This window comes from Megalobrama amblycephala, linkage group LG16, assembly GCF_018812025.1.
Source record: "Megalobrama amblycephala isolate DHTTF-2021 linkage group LG16, ASM1881202v1, whole genome shotgun sequence".
Taxonomy (NCBI): Eukaryota; Metazoa; Chordata; class Actinopteri; order Cypriniformes; family Xenocyprididae; genus Megalobrama; species Megalobrama amblycephala.
The window spans coordinates 28,690,629-28,715,353 of record NC_063059.1 but is presented as its reverse complement, the minus strand read 5'-3'; the positions used below and the strand labels follow the sequence as shown (position 1 = coordinate 28,715,353).

Sequence of the window (24,725 nt, the reverse complement as noted above, 5' to 3'; positions counted from 1 at the left end):
GCTTTTTTCCCCCTCAAGTTTCAGTATCAGTTGAGATGACGTTTATATTTTGCTGCGCTGTATATTTGAAGCTCAAGTTGTTTGACATTTGTCACGCGGTAGTGAATCCCTTGTTGCTTACTCTTGTTTTTACTGTCAATTTCACTAGGACTTAGCCATCCATCCATGAAAAATAGAATGAAATTCTACTTCATAACTATTCCTTTTATTATTTTAATAGTAATAATAATTAACTTTGTCTAAAAAAAATATATTGTCTATTGGTATACATTGTGATATCACTTTGTAACCTTATACTTTCCAGGAAAATAATTATACAAATGCAGCCTTTTTGATTCCCCAAGCAAGTTTATATTAGAACAAGTTTAACCTGGTTTATGTTTAACAAGTAGGAGTGATGTCTTGAAATGGGTAGATTTCACATAGTGTAAAGAGGGCAAATGAGCACGAACTCTTAAATCTATTGAATCAAAATACCTCCATTAAGCTTGGTATTTTTGAATCTGACTTATGCCTGCACTATTATTTGGATATATTGACTACAAATGATCATTTAAAGGTTCTTATGGGTAAATAAGCCATGTTTGGCTGTATTTGTAAATCATAAAAACTAGTACATGATTAACCACTAGGCTGCTAAAGCTGAAAGAACTAATGCATGCCAAGAAACAAACGTTCACAAGATTTGTGGAAGCTGCACTTTATTTGAAAAAGAAAGAGTTCACTAATTGTTCTTACATCTTTTAAATACATAGAACAAAACAAAAAAAAACAAAAAAAATGATCCGTGAGGACAACACAGAAATTATTCAGTAAAACTTAGGTCAATTGCGATTTGATTGAATTGCTTTCATATTTCAAACCATCCTCAGCCAACCCCTGGACAAACTGTCTACGTGATATATGTATATATACATAAAAGCACCGATCAACAGTGCTCGAACCGTCTCCCAGTCAGCCATTCTCATATTTTACACTTCAAATTTACAGTGATATCAATAACCCTGTCCGCGACCAATAGCTAAAGGAGCACCCAGCTCCCGTTCAGTATTCCTGGACTTTTAGAGAGCAGGGTGCTTAACTTGACAAGAAGTCTGAAACATGAGGGCAACTCTTAACATTCAGATCAGGGGCAGCCATATCTAACGGTCCGTGTGAAATGATGGCATGCCATGCATAATGCAGAACACCTCCCTTCCCAAGTGCAACACTTCATAGTAACGGAGGAAGTGCTTTTCTACTCCAACAAATATCTCATTGCAAAACCCCTAAGCACAGTATCGACTAAACAGTATAACAAACCATTCACTAATGATTACCCTCCCAATAGCCTTGGGCTGCAAACGTTTCATCTACGGGAAGTTGTTCTAGACATAAAACTTAGAGAATAGTTAGTGCTCTATCATTTAGCTTACAGGTGTATTTTTCACATAATATCTATTTTAAAAGTCTAAACCTTCATTATACAATCCAACACCCATGAATAATGTTGAATTATTATTTATATTTTTTTTCCCCAATGTACTTCGTAAACTCTTCTTTTTTATTTTTTAGGCATTAATCATAAATAAATACAAACGACACGCAAGAAAGGTCTACTGGTGAATACAATTAAAGTAAAACTAAAAGATAAAATGTAAAACAAAGTTACTGTTACTATTTCATAGCACATACTATATCAGATGCTGAGTTATACTCCGATTTAGGTCGACATTCGCCACAAGACCTCTCATCAGAAGCTCCCGGTCGAAGGAAAAAAAAAACAAAACCATCTAGCAGGAAAATCGAACTATAGCTTCTCAGAACACAAAATATCAAAGTCTCTCAATGCCCTTACCTACCTTAACAGATTATAAAATGTATGAGGAATCCCTTTATGGGCTGAACAGCAGCATCACTTGACATCTTAAACAAATTACGAAATGATTGCAGTATGCTCCCAGTCTTTCAACACACTTGGTTTACATCTTTGACGTCGAGTATGTTGTGGGATTGGTCCTCTGAAGAGCATCCCGGCACAGAGGACAGAGCTTAATGGTTTGACATCAGGGAGCAACTTCATTTTGTGTTACATAAACTGCATCTGGAAAAAGAAACAGTTAAACATATAATCAGAAAGGTGCTTTAAACATTAGTTTGCCGAGTCAACATGAAATGGCATTCATAACCCATGTCACTTCTGTAATGTGACAAATTTATGAATGAAAAAAATAAATGTGAATAGCCTGTATCAAAGGGGGTTGGAAAAATAAAAATTAAAGTTTTAGAGATGTTGCAGGCTTGTCTGGTTTAGATTCTAGAGAAGTATAAAAAAAAAAAAAAAAAATTACTCACAGAAAGAGAAAAAGTGATAAAATATCTTGAAATATCTGTGCAAAATAAAAAAATAAATAAAAAAAAAATCATATTCCCTATTCACGAAATCTCCATGACTTTTTAAAAAATACATTATCAGGCCTGAATATCAGTTTTAAAGATGAACTCAGTCATTTTCCCCACATTATTATTTAACATATGATTAAAATAATAGTTTCAAAATAGAATTAAATATTTAATTTTAAAAAAATAATATATACACTCATGAATATGTATTAAGTAAATCATGAACATTTTTATAAAACGTTTTAAAATAAAAAATAACATATTTACACATTAGGGGTGGCAATTCTTTGGAAAGAAGGTGAAAACGACACCTTATTTTATTAAATATTTTTAATTAATTATTATATATTATATTATTATATTATTAATTAATTATTATATTATTATAACTATTTAATTAAAATATTGATATTTGGCGCCAGCGCATTGATTCTCAAATCACACGGAGGAGGACAATGATATATTGCCCTATCAATATTTTGTCCCACCCTTAATATACATACATTAGAGCTGCACAATTAATCGTTAAAGGATTGGGAACTCGATTCAAACACCCACACGATCCTATTCCTAAATGACAACCCAAAGCTGATCCAGAGAGAGCAATTATCATGTAAAGGTATGAAAGAGCTTCACAAACAGACTTTTCATCCCACAGTATCATTATTTCGGTTACAATAATTCAAATTATCACAGAAGTACTGAGATAAAAGTTTATAGTTTGGATATAAACACTGATGTCTATGGTAGTGATCAAAATAGATTAAAACCTTGATGCTTCAAATAAAGATTGTATCAATTACATTGTTGCACCACCAGTAGGTGGTGATAAATAACAAATTTACTAAAATTGGTTCCCTAAAAAAGTAACAAATTTACTCCCTAAAAAAGTAACTAATTTAGTTACTTAATTGCTTTTTATAGAAAGCAATGTTATGTAACTTTTGCGTTTCACCTGGGCTGGGCTTTCTAATTTGTTTTTAATAACAAAAAAAAAGAAAAGCAAAAGCAGTATTTTTTCTAAATGTAAAAGCCCTTTCACACCCAAAGTAAAGTGGATAAGCCTCAGGGTTAAGGAAATGCGCATTCATGCCTGTACAGCAGGTAAAAAAAAAGAAATTTGATGTTTTAAATGATGTTGACATTTTTGCTTATTATTATGGTTGAATTGCATCATTGCAAAGATCAGCAGCAAATACATTGGTTAATAAAGTGAGATTAAATACATAAAGTATATTTTTAGTATTCAACATTTAATTCTTTCAGGTTTGCGTAATATTCAAAGTTTGCATTTGACTGTTTTTATTCATTTTGAGGAATACTGAATCTGTTTTTGTGCAAATGAGAGGGGTAAATGCTCACATTTAGTCTAGAACTACAATAACCATCATGTTCACACAGCGCACACAACGCTTCTGCACCTTACTCCCGATTTCTCTCAACATGGGGACGAGAGGTGTCAGTCAATAAATGGGAAAACCAAATAAATTGTGTTACTTATTTGAAAAAGTAACATATTTTGTTGTAAATTTAAAAGTAATGTGTTACTTTACTCATTACTTGAAAAAAAGTAATCTGATTACATAACACATTACTTGTAATGTGTATCTACATGTCAGTTCTACATCTAGCAAGAGGCACAAGATGAAACTGAACTCGACTGCATGCAAGACCATCGGTGAGCACAAACACATGCGGTACCTAGACAAAAGACGAAGCTCTACAAGAAATCCTTGAGAGAGAGCTGTGCAAAGGGGTCTTGTCCTGGGGCTCTGAGAGGACTCTGACTGGAAGGGCTAGAGGCAGCGGAGGGCTAATGCAGAGAGAACAACACAGAGAGAGAAAGGAAAGAACTTGGAGTGACGAGGAGAAGCACACGTGGAGGAGGAGAGGGGATGATCTGCAGTTTGGGAGGGAGTTCTCCGTCACATGGCCCATCAGAACACAATGGACCATGATTATGAAGAGTGTTAATAGAAAGCTACATTCATCACAAGAACAATGTAACGTACATGAACAGCTGGAAAGATCGTAGGGACTGTACCTGTGCACTGGACACTGATCCGAATGGATTGGACGGCCTCATGACAGGCTGTGTGTACATCATTGTGGGCTGGGTCATCATGGCCATGGAGGGCAACTGTGGAGGCTACAAAGATCACAACGATGAGGAATACAATTTCGACAACCTCAATTCTGGCAGCTGGTTTCAAAGAATTACTAACCATGCCATATCCCATCATTCCTGTAGGTGTTGTAGCAGGGAAAGCCATGATAGATGGTGGCTGTAAAACAGAGGAGGACTAATGAGAACAAGTTCATGTGATTAATTTAATTACATTTGTTCTGTTCCAAAACCTTAAACCCTTGTTTTAGTCAAATCCCAGAATGCACTTCAGTAAACCCAGTTAATAAATGGAGGGCAAGGTGAGAAAAATGTTGGTTATGATTAAACAATTCTTTCAATACTGTGAACCACTGAAAATGAAAATGGTTCAATGTAATTAAAATTGTGTGCTGTATGTTTATGCTTTTTAAAAGTATCAAGCTATTAGCTCAGCAACAGCCTCAATTGAAATTATTTAGGAGTTGAGTTTTTATTTTGTAGTATTTTTGTGTGGAGCGTATTGATGCTGCCTATGTAGATTGCTCCCTATATTGATCCCTTAAAGGGGTCATATATTGCCACTTTTACAAGACGTAAAATAAGTCTCTGATGTCCCCAGAGTGTGTATGTAAAGTTTTAGCTCAAAATAGCCCACAGATCATTTTTTATAGCATGTTTAATTTGTCACTTTTTAAAGTTGAGCAAAAACGCTCCGTTTTTGTGTGGGTCCCTTTAAATGCAAATGAGGTGCTGCTCTCAAGAAGAGGGCGGAGTTTCAAGAGCTTGTGTTAGCAGCTCCGATTACCTCACGAAGACTCACTGAAAACTATTCAGCCTTTTATGTTCAAACCGGAGTCGGACAATGATGGAGAGACTCAAGAAGAAGTGACAACATGTAGAATGCAACAGGACATTTCTGAATGGTTAGTGGATTAATTTATGTATCTGATGTGGAGATAACTATTCATTGATTAGCATATTCTGTCATGATAATTTATAAATTGCTCATGTGGGAACTGTTGTAAGATCCTACAGAGCCAGAGAATATATGCTGCATGAAGATAGAACAGGTATAGTAGTTTAATTATGGTTATAACATGTCATGTTGTCATCTTGCTTTTATGACATGCTATTGCATTTGTGTTACGTACTGTATTGCGATAACACGGCCTCACCCCTTTGTTGCGTGTTCTCAGGGGCAGGGTTTATGTAAATTTTAGGGTTAGTGATGTCACTAACCCGGGAAGAAGCTTGTTGTAGTCCTTAAACTGAGAATTCTTTAAAGGTGCCCTCGAATGAAAAATTTAATTTACCTTGGCATAGTTGAATAACAAGAGTTCAGTACATGGAAATGACATACAGTGAGTCTCAAACTCCATTGTTTCCTCCTTCTTATATAAATCTCATTTGTTTAAAAGACCTCCGAAGAACAGGCGAATCTCAACATAACACCGACTGTTACGTAACAGTCGGGGTGTACGCCCCCAATATTTGCATATGCCAGCCCACGTTCCCAACATTATGAAAGGCATTAGACAAGGGCAGGCATTAACGTCTGGAGCAGCACAGCCGAATCATCAAGACTAGGTAAGCAAGCAAGAACAATAGCAAAAAAATGGCAGATGGAGCAATAATAACTGACATGATCCATGATATCATGATATTTTTAGTGATATTTGTAAATTGTCTTTCTAAATGTTTCGTTAGCATGTTGCTAATGTACTGTTAAATGTGGTTAAAGTTACCATCGTTTCTTACTGCATTCACGGAGACAAGAGAGCCATCGCTATTGTCATTATTAAACACTTGCAGTCTGTATAATTCATAAACACAACTTCATTCTTTATAAATCTCTCCAACAGTGTAGCATTAGCCGTTAGCCACGGAGCACAGCCTCAAATTCATTCAGAATCAAATGTAAACAATATAACAGTATACAATACTCACATAATCCGACGCATACATGACGAACATTTTGTAAAGATCCATTTGAGGGTTATATTAGCTGTGTGAACTTTGTTTAGGCACTGTTTAAGGCAAGCGCGAGCTCCGTGGGCGGGGAGCATGAGAATTAAAGGGGGCGCACAGCATAAATCGGCTCATATTTAATGATGCCCCAAAATAGGCAGTTAAAAAAATTTATTTAAAAAAATCTATGGGGTATTTTGAGCTGAAACTTCACAGAAACATTCAGGGGACACCTTAGACTTATATTACATCTTGTAAAAAAACGTTCGATGGCACCTTTAAAAGAAAATATCTCCCTTTGCATTGAACTTTGAGCATCGTAACTCTGCAGATGTTTGTGCTCCAACAGCAACTTTACACACTAACTAAAGTTAGAAACGTGAAATCATAATCAACCACCCCTTTAAAGGCTGAAATACACTACAGGACTTTTACACTGATATTTGCCCTATCTGGAAGAGTTGCTGCTAGTTGCCTAAAGCGAGTCTATAGGTTTTGTTTAGTCAGAATTGACAGATTTCACAGAAAACTGCATAATGTATGAGGGGCACAAACTGATTTTTTTTTTTTAGACTATGATTTCATCCAGTCAGCAGATATCAAACATGGCAGATATTTTGAGCCAATTTTAGGGCACATTTTGCTTTCATTTGTCATGGATCTCCTATCAATGAGGAGCAAATTTGTTGTTTGGAACAAAGTGAAAGTCGAGTGTGATCTTCAGTTGTTTAGTGTATGATGCCAAGTTTTTCTGTGTAACCATTTACAAAGTCTGCAAGTGTATGATGTCTAGTCCACATTTTAAGTAGTGTAATGTCTTACAGTCTTAAGAGTTTAGGTAGCTGCCTATGTAGGCAATAGACAGCTCACTAGGTTTTGGAACAGAGCTATTTTATTAATATGAAATACAGCTGTACCATAGAGACAGGGTTCCATGTAGTAGATGGAGCATTCTTGGGTTGCCAGTTCATTCCACCAGTTAATTTCTTCTCTCCTGGTTGGTTCCAGTGGATATCACTGTAAAAAAAGTTTGGTTAATGTTAACACCAAACCAGAATATGAAAAATGTATCAGAATGGATATAATGAGCATCAGAAAGGGCAACATTCTTACTTTTTAGTGGTACCATTTCCAATACCCAGATCTGTAAGTGAGATATTATTTCACAAAGGTTTTAAAGAGGTACACTTAAAATTTGAACAGAATCAAGTGTGAAAATAAGGGGCCACTCACACTGAACAAATTTTTGCATTTGAACTGCTTTTCCATTGTTTTTCTATGTAAAGATACACTAGACGGATGTAGCAGCATCTCACACATAACAAGGCATTCTAAAATGATAACGATATGGTTCCAAAAATCGTTGTAAATATGAAATAATAGCAGAGTCCACACCAAAACTATAACAAAAATGACACAGAGAAACAATATTGTTGGAATCACTTTCAATTTTTTTTGCAGCTGATAAATCCAACAATAAAAACATTGACAGCCAATCAGAATCTATCCTGCTATACAGAGCTCAAGCATTTAAAGTGGCAGATGACAGCTGCGTACGCTTAGAATAAACATTAAAAGATATTGTGAGTTGGTGTTGACACTATTATAGTTATCGTTAGTTATCTTTATAGTTATTGTTCTTGGTGTGAATGGGTCTTTAGGGTTTTTTTTTTTTTTCATATCACATTTTTGAATGTAAAAACGCATTCTGTGTGAATGGCCCCTAACAATGTACTTTATCTTGATTTTAGCATAAACAACACCAGATATGCAAACACTTACTTCCAACAAGGTTGGCCAAGGAAGAATCCAGGTCATCTGACACCAGTTTCTCTGGGAGCTGATTGGAGGACTGATTTGAGCCGGCCACAGTGGGTTTCAAAATCCCAGCTTTGGACATTCACAAGTGAGACAGGTGAGGTTTTTTTGTTTGTTTGTTTGTTTTTTATAGCATATTTGACACACAATGGTTATTCAGTGCTTTACACAGACATAAGAAAGCAAATAAGACAAAGTCAAGTCAAGTTTAAAATAATTTCATATTGTCAGTTTAGAAACTTATGATTAGATTTAAAGAATTGTTGATCTAAGTTGTTCTGTTTGATTTTGACTAAAATTCCTTACCATCTGTATCCAGGCTATTGGACGAGGCAGCTTTAGTACCAAAAACAGACTCAAAATCAACACGCAGCTCGCCTGAGCTCTGTGGAGGAGGGATTTGTGGAGCTCCGTATCCTTCAAAAGGCATAAAAATTCATTTAAGCACTCTTACAACACACACAATTTAGATTAGGACACCATTTGAAGAATACACGAGTTAAAACAATGGCCAGCATCAAAAGTACTAAGTTCAAGTGCTGCCAATGAGTGGACTAGTATCCATGGTCACATGTCAGAGTTAGTCGAGGGTAAACTACAGACATGCTCAAGACATCCTGAAAAACTACAAGGAGCACTACATGCTCACAAGAACAATGTTAAAGGGATAGTTCACCAAAAATGCTAAACTGTGTCATCATTTACTCACCCTCATTCTAATGTGTTATTCTAAACGGTTATGTCTTCCGTAGAACAAAAAAGGCACATTTTTGAAGAATATTCTGGCTGTTATTTTTCAAATAATTAGAATCAAATAGAATTGGGGTTGTCAAACTCAGAAAAGCACCATAAAAGCATCATGAGGGTGAGTAAATGATGATAGAATTGACAATTTTAGGTGAACCAGACCTCTGGTTTTGAATGGTGTTAGATCAGACAGCATTAGAGACAAAGGAAAACATATATCACAAAGGGGGGCAGCGTCACACAAGGCAACCTCCAGCCACAGCCTCCCTACCTCTGAATAGGCCTGCTACAGTGGAGGGCTCAGACTGGAAGGGAGAGGGGTTTGGGAGATGCTGGACCATAGACTGTTGACCAAACGAGTCTGACAGGCAGGCGGGGAGGAGGAGAAACAACACAGCAAGCGTTACAGACATAAAGACATTTCAGATTCAGATTAGTAAAGAGCGTATTTAAATAGCAATATTAAGATACAGCCATGTGCAGAAGGCAAACAGCATCCAGCAGGGATGATCACAGGTTAGTCCCTGTACACTGCTTCAGTGCCCCTATGTTTCCAGACAGAGGGGAAACATAGGTGGGATGGTTTGCCATCATGGTACCTGAGATTAAGTGCTCTATCCGCACAGTGCGTTTGTAATTGGTTGATACAGATGAACTTGAATCAATAAAGGGATTGTACTGATCTATGGTAAAAAAGGAAAAACAATCATTCACTTATAGCTTTATAGTTTTATTACTAAATCTTTACAAAGCAAATGTAGACTGAGGTGAAAACTGGAATGAAATAATGAGATTTTCTAACAAACAGTTCTCGTTTCAGAATCAAGTAACTTATTTATAATATATATTATGATTAGGGCTGTTAGATGATTAAAATATTTAATAGCAATTATTGACTTTCTGACAGGGTTCCACTTATGGATGATAATTCACTTGTTGACCTTTGACAAATTGCACCATACAAAGACTGAAAAAAAGAGCATTAAACATATTTAACCTATAATTATAATTATACTATATATGCCATAAAATTATATATAAGTCCATTCAAAAGTCTGAGTTCAAACTTTTAATTTTATTCAGCAAGGATATGTTAAATTGATCAAAAGTTACAGTAAAGACATTTATATTTTTTTTTAATCTATTTCAGAATATGATGTTCTTTTGAACTTTTCATTCATCAAATAATCCTTAAAAAAAATGCACTTTCCACAAACTTATTAAGCAGCACAGCTGTTTTCGACAAATAAGTTCGATAATAAGTGTTGTGCACCAAATCCGCATATTAGAATGATTTCTGAAGGATCATGTGACCTTGGTGAGCACAAGAGACTTCTTTTAAATACATAAAAAAAACTGTACTGACCCCAAACTTTTGTACGGTAGTGTATGCAACCTATTGTTTCTTTAAAGTTAGATGTTATCATATCAGCTGATACTATATTGGAAGTTGGGCAAATTAATCTATTCAGTATGTAGTCTACATCTCGCTTTTTTTGTATTTATATGCACGCAATTAACATGCTTTGGGGGGGGGGGGTCTCACACTACCTACACACACTTTAATTTCAGCTATCAAGATAAAACCTGTAATTAATGAAATAGCCCCATTTGAACAGAGCCAAAACAAAGCTCTGTGTCTACAAACATTAGTGTTATCCATAGTACTGCCACCTAACCTCCATTTAGTCTCCAATTACAGACTGCATTCTTACTCAGACGTCACGTTTAACTGGACCGAACTTAATCAGAGGAATCTTGATTCAACACAACAGGATACTGTGCATGCGAAACAACGAGGGACATTCAGCGACCAAACAACTCAAACTAATAAAACACTTTGGATGGGTGGGTTGGAAGAAAGAAACCAAGGCATGTTTACCACCAAAAATCTCATGACCTGACGTCCTAGAGGAGAAACTAACACCATCTGATGACATAACGGGTAGATGAGCACCATCAACAACAAGTTTGGTTAGGAAAGGGTTTAGGTTTGGAATGGAGTCATCTACAGCTTCAGAAGAAGAGAAAGGATCTGAGCAAGCAAAAGGAGAGAGAAAGAGTCGAACAGAAGGACATTAGGACGAGACTTTAGTTAACAGAAAAGGCTACAGCATGCAAAATCTGACACGCAGTCACATGCAAAGGAGCTCACCTCCCCATGCCGTGGCCACAGAGGATCCAGGCTGCATGCCCGACTGAAAGTTAGTCTGCAAGTCGAAGAGGTCGCTCTCCATCTTCAGGGCACTGAGGATCAGAAAACAAAAAGACCAATTTAACAAAGAGAGGTTCTTGTAATATGAGGGTATGTTTACATGACAACGATGTACTAAAAACATGAAACTTTTTCCTTTGAGTTTTTGAAAAATTTCACTTGCATATGACAGCATTGTCAAAACTCATTTACATGGATTCGTGAAAAAAAAAAAAAAAAAAAAAACTGTCACATTGTAAAGAAACACTACACGCCTATAGACTGATCATGTAATACGTATGCACATGGCATCACAGTTTCCAAAAATGGAGACGATAACAGTATAATTTTCAAAAATTTCCATCAAAGTTTGCATTTTCAGGCCCCCAAATTGAAGTTGTCATGTAAAAGGTGTCATGTGAACACCCCCCAAGGCAGGGGGTCTCCAAACTCGGTCCTGGAGGGCCACTGTCTTGCAGATTTTAGCTCCAACTTGCCTCAGCACACCTGCCTGGAAGTTCCTAGTATGCCTAATCAGACCTTGATTAGCGGGTTCAGGTGTGTTTAATTGGGGTTGGAGCTAAACTCTGCTGGACCAGTGGCCCTCCAGGACCGAGTTTGGAGACCCCTGCCCTAAGGCATTAGTTCCCTTTTTTTCCCCTATTTTAACATTCAAAATCCTCAACGACACCCCCACCCCAAACACTTGCAGACACACATTTCATTTACTGACATTGATTACAAAAGAGTTAAGTATTTAATGCAGAAACATTAAAATAATAGCATTAACAACTACGTCTAGATTTGACTTACAACCTACAACATAATCCGCTCTCTGTCAGTAGGTGGCGCTTATGAAACAGCAGAAATAGAGCTGTTTCCCTGGTAACCTCTGTAAACAAAGCAGATGTGCTTATAAATGCTACGCGCAGTGTTGCCAAGTCCACAGTTTTCCCACGGAATTGGGATACTTTAATGCTGTTGCCGCAGGTTGAAGCAACCCCAAATAACATGATATTTTTCCCCCTGGAACACACACACATTTTTACTGGGAGACCCCATCTTAAACATGATTGGGCTAGTTTTGGGCTAGTTTTGAGTAGCAATTGGGTGCGTTTTGTTATGAAAACCTGGCAACCCTGGCTAAGTTACACAGAGAGAAGATGAAAAGAAAATGCCATCAAAACTTTTCTCAAGTCAGTCAGTTCCCTTCAGAGATACAGTCAAACCAAAATGTATTCAGACACCTTGAACATTTCATTCATTAATACAGTTTATTCACTATAGTTTAAAAAATGGTAATAAAATATGACAAGATCTCAGAGTTAAACTGTGTCAGAAAAAATTAATCTTAATTTTGTCAAATAACACTTAAGCAAAACATGGTCAGGTCAAAGTGTCTGAATAATTTTTGGTTCCAAATTTTTATAAATTTTAGAAAAAAGAATTTTTGGGTATAATACGTCACAGTTTACTTTATTTTGCTATCCTCACTTACATAAATGAACTATAGTGTCCTGCACCCACTAGTAAAAATATATCAAAAATATCTGAATAATTTTTGGTTTGACTGTATATTCATAGAATTAATTTGCATATAATTTCAAATAATTGCAAAACCTCACTTCTTTCTGCCATTTTTTCAAACAAAATGAAACCTATGCTGTTTCTGCCTGAGACTTGCTTATTTTATGTAATACTGGACAGTGAGTTTTTCAAATCCTGGCAATCAAATACAGTTTTGATGATGATTAAAATATTAAACTGTGATACTAACCATCGGAAATTGCACCGTGGTGGTTTATTGTCAAACCGTTTCATCCCTAGCTCTCAAACTAAAGTCAGCTTGGCGACCCCTTGTAAATCTTTAGTGACCCCTAGTGGGGATTGCGACCCCCAGGTTTGACACACAACTTAGTAAATTTGCCCCTGGTCGAGCACGAACCCTGCTTGTTTTTATATCTCAAGCCATACAGAAACATTTCTAGAGAAGTCATACTGTGGAGTGATTTGTTTGGCTAACCCATTGGAGCAGCTGGGAGTGGAGAACAGGTCTATGGCAGGAGCTGTGCTGATGCATGCTGCTGTGGTGGAGACTGGAGAAGTGTCAGTTGTAGCAAACGAAGGCCTCTTGGAGAGCTCCTTCAGCCTCTGTTCCTTTTTACAAAAGCACAAGCCAAGAAACCTTTTAGACAGGAAGGAGCCATCTGATTGGCATGTAGAATGACCAACCAACAAACAAACCACTTTTCATTCATTAGCTTGAAAACAGCAATCTATAATTAACAGAACGCAACCAAATAAAAATGAACAGAAAATACTGGAAATCCTTTCCTCTGGAAATCCTTTCCTTATTTTTGACACGTGTCCTGTTATGTACCTTTAGTGCTTTCAATCTTGCCTGCTCCTCCTCCAGAGCTGCCTGCTTTTCCCTTTCATCCACTTTGGTGAAAGACATGCCAGTGCTGGCCAGAGATGACACGGCATTGGAGAGTGTGCTTGCCCTACAAAAGTCGGGGAGAGAGATAAATTGTCAGTATGAGAGAAAACTACACCTGGTGTATACTGAACTTCTGCATTTGTAAATCACACCACTCGTATAAGTATAAATCTATCAAGACTTGTCAACATAATGCATCTGTTAGCACTCATTAATTTGTACTCAGCTCTGAGCGTGACATATGAATGGCCCACCTGCTGGCGGCGGTGGAGTCCTTCACCTTCTTCCCTTCTAATGAAGCCAAGTGTTGCTCCAGGGCATCCAAAAGACTGCTGGGGGCCTGAGGGAATGCACAAACATTTACTCAGGAATAGCCACCAATGGAATGACTGAATAGCTTGACATTTATTGGCAATAAGAATTAAACAGTGCAGAGGAGTGCAGAAGAGAGTGAGAAAAGTACTTACACAGACTGTAAACTGAAGATGGACAGAAGGTGGAAAGATAAAGGGAAATACAGAATATAAAGGTGGTCTTGGTCAGACATATAGTGCATGAATTTCAAAGCAGCTATCTGCCCTTATATATGACTAGGATGGCATTTGCACCAGATATATAATCTGTCCTTTTCCTTGTGTCTGCATAATTCATTCATGACTTAGTCCTTAATGTTCCTGTATATAACAACCGGTTCTCACTCCCAAGATGCCAGTAGTGAATCAACATTACTATCATCATGAAACTATACTCTTAAGAATATATTTATCATAATTTTGCTGGATAAATTATGTCCATTCTGTACATTATACTGTATATAATTGAGTAAGAACCTGTTACATATATTCTGAGTCAATATACTTATAACTGTGGGAGTCATGATTCTATTATTTCTATTATTACTATTCTCAATTCTCCACTGAGCCCATAACACCTTTATTTGCTGTAAACAGGGAAAAGTTAAGACAGAAAAGGTAAGAAATCTTTAGTGACATGCGCATCCTAATGACCTGCATGCATTTTTAAGTCAGAAATGCATTTGTGCAAGGTAAAGTAAAAGAGAAAGCAGAACAGCTTCAGGAAATATTCAGGATCGTTAATAATGCAGAAAGAGTGCAGGTGTTCAAGTCAGAATAAAAGTGTGGTCTTACCTGAGACAGGTCAGGTATGTCCCCGCGGTCTATTCCCACCTGCTGTTAGCCGAGAAGAACAAATAAGTTACATAACGCTCTTTTAATGAAGTACTTTGCCTCCAGAACAACACATGAGAATCTCACCTCTGCCACTTTGAGGAACTCTGAGATCCGTGTCATTCGGGTAAGGAATTTCTTGTAGATGTCCAAACCCTCTTTGCACTGAACTTTTTTCATATCAAAGTACTTTTCTGTGAGAGGAAGATGAAGAAGTACTCATTACCAATCAGCAGTACTATGTCCTTATTTGCAAGTGTAGAAATTCAAAAAGATCACTTTTTTCCACATACATTTAATCTGCAAATGGGATTTAAAAAACTGAATTTGACGTTCAGACAAACTATTTATTTTTTTGTGTACGGGGGAAGTACAGGAAGAGGGAAGATATGCAATCAGGACATGTTGCAGGCTGAATCTGAACCTGCGTAACTCTAAGTACAACTTCTCGTGAGCATGTGCACTACTGCACCACAACTTTTTGTTAAATTTAAAGAGCTTAAAGGTGCTCTAAGTGATCCTGGGTGGAGTAACTTCCTGTTGACGTTCGAAGTGTTGTCAAACAGAGGCTAGCTAGACCCTCCCTCCTCCTCCCCCTCCCCCTCCCCTCCCCTCCGTGCTTCCTGAAACAGTCATGAACGCGCATTTAAAATCATTCTTGTCGGTTATTGGCTGGAGCATGTTTATTATGATTCGTGGTCCAGGCTGCACCAGTTTGTTTTTATTGCCGTTTTCGGAGCTTGTGGCAACTACAGAGACCGTGTTTTTTTACAATGTGTTCAGGGGACAGGCAGCTAGCGGATAGTGAGGAGATGTTTGCTGTATGTGACAAAAAATGTTTTGGCCTAAAAACGCGTGACGCTTAAAGCACCTTTAAATATTTAATTCAAATCTTTAATGTACATCTTGCATTTAAAAGTAAAATGGGTATATTTATACAATACATGGTTTATTTATTTAGTATAGAGAAGAAAGCATCATGAAGGACCTACCTAGTAAGTTTATTATCCCTTCATTGTAAGCTGCAAAAAGTCGAATGGAGTCTTTGAAAAGAAGCATGAAGGCTGCATTAATAACCCCATTGGTTAGTTCATTGGCATTGACCTGGGCAAACAAAAAAAAAATATTTTTATAAACATATGCCACACAAATGCTTTGCTGCTACAAAGTAAATATTCATTTCATAATTTCATGATATACAGTATAAGCCCCTTTCAGACATACAGTCTTTACTGGTAAATACAGGTAAATTACCGTTAAGAGTTCATGTGTGAACAGGACCATTTCAAACCTTTTACCAGTATGAGAAGTTGTAACATTACCAGTAAATTACTGGTATGATACTGTGTGTGAACAAAGAATGAAGATTACCGGTATGAGTGCCGGTCTCCCATGCCGGAGACGCCGATTCAAACGGGTAGAGTAGGACCAGTTACATTTGGTGCCGTGACCCGGATGGGAGTGAGGTTTAGGGGGGTGAGTGTAATGGAAGCAAGCTAGTAAGAGCTGTGCATGTAAACCTCACGCCCCTTGCCTCAAGAGCCACTGCTGTCTTTAGTCTCCTTGTTAGCATACCCGCCTCCCATGCCGGAAACGTCGGTTTGAATCCCGCTGAGAGTGGATTGAGTAGGACCAGTTACATTTGGTGCCGTGACCCGGATGGGAGTGAGGTTTAGGGGGGTGAGTGTAATGGAAGTAAGCTAGTAAGAGCTGTGCGTGTAGACCTCGCTCCCCTTGCCTCAAGAGGCACTGCTATCTTTAGCCTCCTTGTTAGCGTGTCCGTCTCCCATGCCAGAGACGCCGGTTCGAATCCCGCTCAGAGCGTGTTGACGTAAGAATTTTGCTTTGGGCCAATCATAAACCTCTGTCAGAGAGGTTTACCGTAAGTTCCGCTGCTTTTAACTGTTTTTCTATGGGTGCATCTCAATCAGCTTCCTAGTTCCGTAGTCAGGGCACTAGTCAGGGAGTCGGCCATTTTAAGGGCTTTCTCAATTGCAAAATACTTCCATCCTTCTCACTATGTTCCCTTAACGAAAGTTCTTCTGAAGCGTGAAACATAAATCATGTGAGCCAACTCACTACACATAATGCCGTTTTTAAAAATACAAACCATTATTTATAAATATATACATATATATATTTTAGCATAAACATACATGGCTAGACAGGTAATGAACATAATCTATCATTTACTTATGGCTGAAATTTTGCACGTATATGTAACAAGCAAAGTATTTATCATACGAGGTTACGGAACGCTGTTGCTTGTGTGAACAGCACATGTGTGTATTTAACGTAAGTCATTCTGGTAATTTTACGGTAATTTACTGGGATTGCTGTGTGAAAGGGGCTATAAGCATAATGCATGTATGTAGATCAACTGTCAGCTCTCTCCATGCTAACTTACATTGAAGTCAAGAAGGGCATCCATCTGGTTCTGTATAATGGGGATGGTCTTAAGGAGCTTCTCTGTGTTCATGGTTCTCATCACTCCATCCACCCTTAAGGAAAAGATTTTAAAATATAGGTCAAATGACATTAGGGGGATCAGTGCATGGAGGTTTAGTGGATGATCCAGTGCAATGACTTCAAGCACTTAATGCAAGCACTTCAAAACTAATGCTACAGCACAAATCCCCCTCAAATGATTTAGAACAAAAACTGCAGCTAAGGCTAAAAGAAAATCATTGTATTGAGTGAATCTGCTGGTCAAATGAATCACTGTTTGTGTTACATAATGCTCTTAATGCAAAATTCAACACACTAAAGAAAGCAGGAACTAGAAACTACCATCAAAGCCGTATTATAATATGTATAAAAAATGTCCTACCCACGCTTTACTTTCGTGAAGTCAAATGCCACCTGTCGATATGAAACGGCTTTCTCATTCAGATATCGACTATACCTCCGAATGAACGTTGACATGTCGTAACCTATGGAGACACCGATAAAGATGATGGTTAAGTAATAAATGATTTTATTTGTAACAAATGTTAAGGAGTATTTGCACACAAAGGAAAAGGTGAAATGTTTAATTAAGAATGTAAAAAATAATATAAAGTTATAAATATTATAAAACTAATTAAAGGGTTAGTTCACCCCAAAATGAAAAATTCTGTCATTAATTACTCACCCTCATGTCTTTCCAAACCCGAAAGACTTTTGTTCACCTTCAGAACACAAATGAAGATCTTTTTGATGACAGAATGCTGTCAGATTTCCTTCAATAGACTGCCTTTGTAACTACCACTTGGACACAAAAACTTCATAAAGAGATCGGAAAACTGTATGAATCGAGCAGTTTAATCCAGAATTTCTGAAGAGAATCGATCACTTGTAATGATGAACAGATTTAATTTAGGCTTTTACTCGCATGTAAACATTGATCAGCGAACATAAGCAGAAGCATGTTTGAGCTTCTGGAAAAGGTTAGTTTTCCGATCTCTTTATGAAGTTTTTGAAGCGTCAAAGTGAGTCTATGGAAGGAAATCTGACAGCATTCTTTCATCAAAAGATGAACACATGTCTTACGGGTATGGAACGATATGAGGGTGACAGAATTTTCATTTTGGTGTGAACTAACCCTTTAAATTCATTAAAAAAGAAAAAAAGAATTTGTTTAATTTTTTTTATGTTTATTACAAGCCAAACAATGCATCTAAAGATGGGCATCAAAGAAGAATGAAGCCTCTGTAGAGTCTGAAATAAATGTGTATAGCTCATTACTGTACCTTGTAGGCCACTTTTGTCCAGGAAATTACTGAGGTTGAATAATGTGTTCCTGGAGGCCAAGTACTGAATAAATCGCTGTAACCAAAGTAATAAATTAAAATATTATTAATGCATACAGTTATTTGCAGATCTTTACCAGTAGCTTAGCTTAGATTAAAAAGCAGAAAGAACTCCCACAGTCACGCACCTCGTTCCCATATACCATGAGGTGGTGTGTTGTGATTAGGGACTTAAAGACCACCACCCAGCTGGTGTTGGTGGTTCTCTCGAACAAAGAGTCTGCCAGCTGAGGAATGTTCACATTCATCTCGTTGGTACAGTGTATCAGGTCTACAATAGAAACAGAGGTTTCCATTAACTACAGACATTAATAACAGGCAAGAATCGAGTCAACGAAACAGACGGCACTGGTATAGAGCTTAAAACATAGTAAATAAAAGGATTATCATGCATGTATAACATAAAACAGAAAAATGTGGAGAGAGTCCACATAAACAAGCATTATGCAGGAATTACGCAGGAATTCCACAGCCCACTATTAACTGTGCTGGTGGACTTTCTTGATGATATGTTTTATGCACTTCTGCAAATATACTTTAGTGGAATGAAATTTTTGTGGTGTAGTATTCACATAGATGGTGATGTAGTGCAGTTTCTGATGGGCTTCTTCTTTCTGAATGAATGAGGTTGACTTCAATCGTGTGGTTGGTTGGTTTGGTGTAAGACAGCTGCCTCCACAGCACTGCCAACTTTGATTCACTCCTACTCCTGAGAAACAAAGCCCTCACCACAAAAGATGTCAACTAAAATGTTTAGAATCAGATCATCTAATCTGTTCTACAGCCACAGGCCTATCTGGCGAAAGCAGTTCATCTTTGGTTGGTGGAAAGGACCATAAGTAACCATAATAGAGTGGTGAAACTAAGACACATTTTTGTAGGCCAAAACCCGGAAGCGAGTTGGCATTTTAGCACTTCAGGTTCCATTGTCCCAAAATCAATGTTTTTTTTAAATGAGATTTTGGTTAAATGGCTGAAATAAGATCCATGGTTAACACAAGCTCAAGATACTTTTACATTTTATTCTACGACAAAAGTACATCAGTATTACAGGGATAGTTCACCCAAAAATGAAAATTACCCCATGATTTACTCACCCTCAAGCAATCCTAGGTGTATATGACTATCTTCTTTCAGACGAAAACAATCAGAGATATATTTGTGTATGGTCGTCTAATATGGATATGGATGCAAAATATGGATATTTTTCTTACAAAAACCCATCGCTTCGCTTCAGAAGGCCTTTATTAACCCCCTGGAGCCGTATGGATTATTTTTATGATTGATGGATGCATTTTTTGGGCTTCAAAATCTCACCCCCCCCATTCACTACCATTATAAAGCTTGGAAGAGCCAGGATATTTTTAAATATATCTCAGATTGTGTTTGTCTGAAAGAAGATTTTTGTGTGAACTCTCCCTTTAACCTGCACATTACATGTCTTGAAAATGACGGTTGCTAACAAGTGGCTAAATCGGACTACAGAGGCTGCCGGCAATATTAAATATCATCACGGCGAACAGGTAAGCTCAGTCCACTTATACAGCCTAGTTATGCTTATAACTGCGCTCTTACACACTATTCTAATTCAAACTTTCAGGGAAAATGTTTTAGATAAAGAATGAAAGAGTTCTTGGAAGCTTTGTGTTGGTGATGTTGAAATTGTGCGATCTTGGTGTAGTTCGCTTATAGCCTACCTTCAGCTTTTTGTTTCTGGTGACTGCATTTAGGCTTCAAAATTCATAAAAGTTGTGTTCATCTGTGAAAATTATCTTGATGGACAAAACGTGCAAGTATCATGAACTTTTGTTGAATACAGAACTTAATTTTTGCGATAATCCAAAAGCCTACGGGAAAATCCTATCGGGTTTTTGTTAAGGGAACCAGCGTGATGCTAACTTCCGACTGGCCTACAAAATGACGTCATACTTCCACCACTCTTCCCCCATCCAAAATAATGTAAAAACTGTATGACTTTCTTTCTTCTGTTGAACATAAAAGACGTTTTGAGAAAATGTCAAACAATGGATGTGTTGTCCATACAATGAAAGTGAGTGGACACCAAAACTGTTATCAACATTCTTCAAAACAGTTATTTTAGTATCACTGAGATATTATTATTAGATTTTATTCATATTTTAAATGAGTTTTTAATTGCTTATTTTCTGTTTTCATTTTAATTACAATTTTAGCAATTTTGTTGTGTGTTTTGGTCAATTTTATTAGTTTTTGGTGTTTTTAATATATCTATGTTTTTATTCCAGTTATTTAGTTCATCAAATTAAAAATTAGAATTGTTATCTTAGCTTTAAGTTTTTATATTTTTTATTTTAGTTAAAGGTGCAGTATGTAATATTTTCTGTCCGCTAGAGGCCTATTCAAAACAAAGGCGTAGCTTGACGCCAAGTTTGAGCGCGGAATCTTGGGACATGTGGTCTTTACCTCACAGCCGGTGGAAAATAATCCGAATAGGACACGGGCAGAAATCATGTTCATAGATGTGATTATTAACGTTACTGTAGTATGAAGTAGAGCAGGGCCGAGTGTTGTGGGAGCTGAACGAGGCCGCTGGAGCGATTGCGCAACACACGCCTCACGAGCAGCAGAACTTTTATTATGCCACAGTCGCCGGCGCCACTTCCGCTTTTCCAGTCATGAGTATGAGGTAACACAGCACTGTTTATCATATTAGATATATTTGAGTGTGTTGAAAATGATGTTATACTCTGTGCGTTCGCTCAGCGGCTGCTGTGAGACACTTGTTGCACACTGCAGTAAGATAGATCGATTTTAGAATAACATATGAAATACTGGATGGCTTTTGTTGATAAATGGCATGCAATTAATTTTAAAACATATTGTATGATGGAGAAATTTCTATATTACTGTTAATAAAAATAAAGCTGCATCTGATTATGCTATGTTAGCTACTTGACAAAATAGTGTTTTTCTCTGAGGCCTGGTAAAGCATGGTACTCGCAAAAAAAAAAAAAAAAAAAATTAGATTTAAACACTAAATGTCTTGAGCTATATAACAATAATTAGTTTTCTGTCTATAAATATATCAAAACAGCTGTTCCATTGTCTATTAAAACATGTAATATATTAAAAGCGTCTTGTTTCCATGATTTCTACAAAATAAAGCCGGAAACCGAGGGTATCGCGGGTATGACTCAATTGACAGGCGACTCCTCACACATCCCGGAGCCTTGCTTAAAATTGCAATTTTCTCACGATTTAAAAATAGTTGGAAACATTTGGGATATTGTAAGTACTCAAGTGAACAAAATATATAACACTGGCCTTAGGGGTGTGACGAGATCTTGCGAGACTAATATGTGACGAGATTTCTCGTCGAGGCGAAAAGTAGTCTTGTGATGTTGTTGCCATAACAGAGTATTAGGATGATTAGGAAAGAATATGCCACCGCTTCATTTACATTACGCCTCCACTGTCGTTTTGCTTTGTATTTAAATAAAAAACATTTAATCCAGTTGGATAACGGTTGCCACCGCTCCATATTTACAGTTATGCGCGATCGCTAAAAGTGAAAGTAAACGCGAGCACGCATTCAAACGCGATGTCAATACCCCGCATTTTGAAAGCGGCTCCCTGATGCATGCAAATATCTCTCAATATGAAAGCTATTTTAGGCTGGGCAGTGTAGTTGTAACCATCTCTTAGCTCTGTATCAAAGAAAAAATTGGTCTTATTTGCACTTTGATTATTGATAGAGTGTGATGATTATGGTTGCACTTGTAAAGTGTTACCATAAAAATGAATAACAGTTTCTCTTAATCTTATTAAGCACAAACGATAAGGTTTCATTTGTTAACATTAGTTAATGCACTGTGAACTATCATGAACTAACAATGAATGACTATTAACTAACATAAACAAAGATTAATAAATACTGTAGCAAACATATTGCTCATTGTTGGTTAATTATTGTTAATAAATGAGACCTTATTGTAAAGTGTTACCATTTTTATTTATACTGTTTTTATGATCAGTTTGTGGAAAGGAGTTCAGTTAGGAGGTCAAAAGTTGTAGAAGCTCATAAATCATGTACAGTAAGGTCTGAAGAGACTGAAATACAGAAGAGAAGTCAGTCAGTTGAGTTAGTGGCAAAACCTTTTACAGTGCTTGAGTATTGTTGTCTTTTACTGCATATGAAAATTCATACTCAGAAAGTAGAACTGAAATGACATTCATTACAAGATGATTAGTTAAAACATTTCAAATACACCTGCAGAATATTTTTTCTAGTCATGTATTTCGCCATTGAGGATTTCTTAAAAATAGTGTGTAAAAATCTCGTCTCGTCTCGTGAGATACCAGTCTCGTCACACCCCTAACTGGCCTAGTGGTTTTTGGATATTTTACTGCAAAATTCTTACATATTGCACCTTTAAAGATCATTTTATTTCAAGTAACAAATGTTTTTTTTTATGGTTTTAGTCAACTATAATAACTCTGCTTCAAAATATCTTCTTTTTTGTTCCACAGAAGAGACAAACTCATACAGATTTGCAACAACATGAGTTTGAGTTTTAGTATTTGCCTGAACTACCCCTTCAAGCCTTGAAAATGTTCAGTTTATGGTGAACATTTCAGTTTAATAGGCTGTTGATAAAAATTACAGATGCATCTTTAGTTCTCATAGTAGTCTCAGATGAAGACAGAAAAAGAGGCAAGTTTCAACAAAATGAAGGGATACACACTAAACTAGGGGGCAGAAAACTAATCCTAACTACAGTCCTTCAAACATGTCATAGCTTGTCTTATAACGCTGTAAGAACATAATGAAAGAATAGTCAGGCCTGGCTGAGACAGACGTAAATAGAGATCTATTCTGAAGCACAGACTTACTAGACTGGCACTAGACCAGCACTTCTTAAAGGAGGTGCACAACACCTGTGGACTTGTAACCAAATGGACATGAGAATTAAATCCAAATGAACTTCTAACACAAAACACCTTCCTTACAATAACCTGTGCACAACAGCCTAAAAAAAGAAAAAAAAAACATCACTGATTTATTTCTGCCCAATAAGCATTATAGAGAATTAACATTTAACCAGCATTATGGCAATGCTAAGGAGGTCCACATAAGGTCATAAACTATATTAAGAGAATTTAAAAACATTTATTAAAACTATAAATCATAAACTTAATAGCAATTCACAGCAATTCACAATACAAACAGCATTGTTGCACATACACGGTCCTGCTTCAATACAGCTGAAAGTTATGCATGTCAGTTTGTCATAAATGCCCTGTATTTCCAATATTATTATGATCAGGAGCCTGTCTAAGCACATTAGCTTAGCACAACCTGGGCCTGCCCATTGTACAATAGCCTAAACCCGTAGCCATAACAATCAAAGCAACAGCTGTACACACATTCATCGTCGCGATTTCAGATTAAACACAGCTGCTAATACTTACAATCCAAATGTTTCTTTTTAGGGCCCATAATTTCGTGCGTTGTTGCCTTGCACACAGTTTTGGAAACGGCTGATCCAGTAACGCTATGCTGAGCAGCAGTTATCCTGTCTGTAATGCTCTGCCCAGACATCTTCAAAGCTTTCCAGCGATCGAGAATCCAATAATATGAATGATGAATATTGAAATTCAAGCTGCTACTAAATAGTGTTCACAGTTCCCGGTCGACCTCCTGCAGTACGACACTAGTATACAGGGAGACAAAGATTGGTCGGACAAGAGGAGGCAGCTGGGAAGCCTTCCACAGTTATCCGCTGCGCGAGACGATGATGAATCCACAAATGATGTTAGCGAATATCTCGCGCGGAATTCTTACATTGTTACGGGTTTCAATCGCGCGTTGTAAAGGCTCGTGACTCATCTCTCATGTCTCGACACTAATCCCGCCGTTCAACCGCCGCCTGTCTTGTTCGTGTAAGCCCGCAGGATTGAAGAGCAGCGAAGGCAAATGGCGGGCCTGTGCTGTTCCATGAGAGCTGGAGGAATATAGGACACTGACCGCTGATGCTGCTGATCCAGGATCAGGCAGACACCTTCATTACTGATTCACTTGGAATAAAGGGACAATCAAGAATATATTTGT

The 24,725-nt window shown here is 37.2% G+C and overlaps 1 protein-coding gene across 15 annotated transcripts; it reads right to left on the bottom strand.

Moving 5' to 3' along the window:
- Positions 1-684: 684 nt before the first annotated feature.
- picalmb (phosphatidylinositol binding clathrin assembly protein b) lies at positions 685-24,681 on the bottom strand. 15 transcript variants are annotated; one of them, XM_048160117.1, is made up of 25 exons: positions 24,086-24,222; positions 19,207-19,358; positions 18,763-18,905; positions 18,575-18,650; positions 17,674-17,776; positions 17,251-17,344; positions 15,836-15,947; positions 14,931-15,037; positions 14,805-14,846; positions 14,124-14,135; positions 13,911-13,996; positions 13,597-13,720; positions 13,240-13,373; positions 11,178-11,269; positions 10,905-11,057; positions 9,622-9,705; positions 9,294-9,383; positions 8,582-8,692; positions 8,240-8,347; positions 7,571-7,601; positions 7,375-7,474; positions 4,608-4,667; positions 4,427-4,531; positions 4,084-4,195; positions 685-2,083 (listed from the first exon to the last, which is right to left on the bottom strand). In XM_048160117.1, exons 3-24 carry the CDS (start codon positions 18,880-18,882, stop codon positions 4,103-4,105), a joined length of 2,037 nt encoding a protein of 678 aa, XP_048016074.1. In that variant the 5' UTR covers positions 18,883-18,905; positions 19,207-19,358; positions 24,086-24,222; the 3' UTR covers positions 685-2,083; positions 4,084-4,102. The 15 variants fall into 15 exon arrangements, with proteins under 15 accessions (XP_048016074.1, XP_048016068.1, XP_048016067.1 ...); XM_048160111.1 differs by lacking the exon at positions 19,207-19,358 and having other exon boundaries at positions 13,240-13,367; positions 24,086-24,681; XM_048160110.1 differs by lacking the exon at positions 19,207-19,358 and having other exon boundaries at positions 24,086-24,679.
- Between the last annotated feature and the right edge of the window lie 44 nt (positions 24,682-24,725).

Excerpts from the sequence above, each read along its gene's own strand:
- picalmb (XM_048160110.1), bottom strand. The coding sequence starts at position 24,215 with ATGTCTGGGCAGAGCATTACAGACAGGATAACTGCTGCTCAGCATAGC. Across the intron at positions 17,345-17,673 it reads TTCACGAAAGTAAAGCGTGG|GGTGGATGGAGTGATGAGAA; the intron begins GTAGGACATTTT and ends CTTTTCCTTAAG. Across the intron at positions 8,693-9,293 it reads TGTAGCAGGCCTATTCAGAG|GATACGGAGCTCCACAAATC; the intron begins GTAGGGAGGCTG and ends TGCCTTTTGAAG.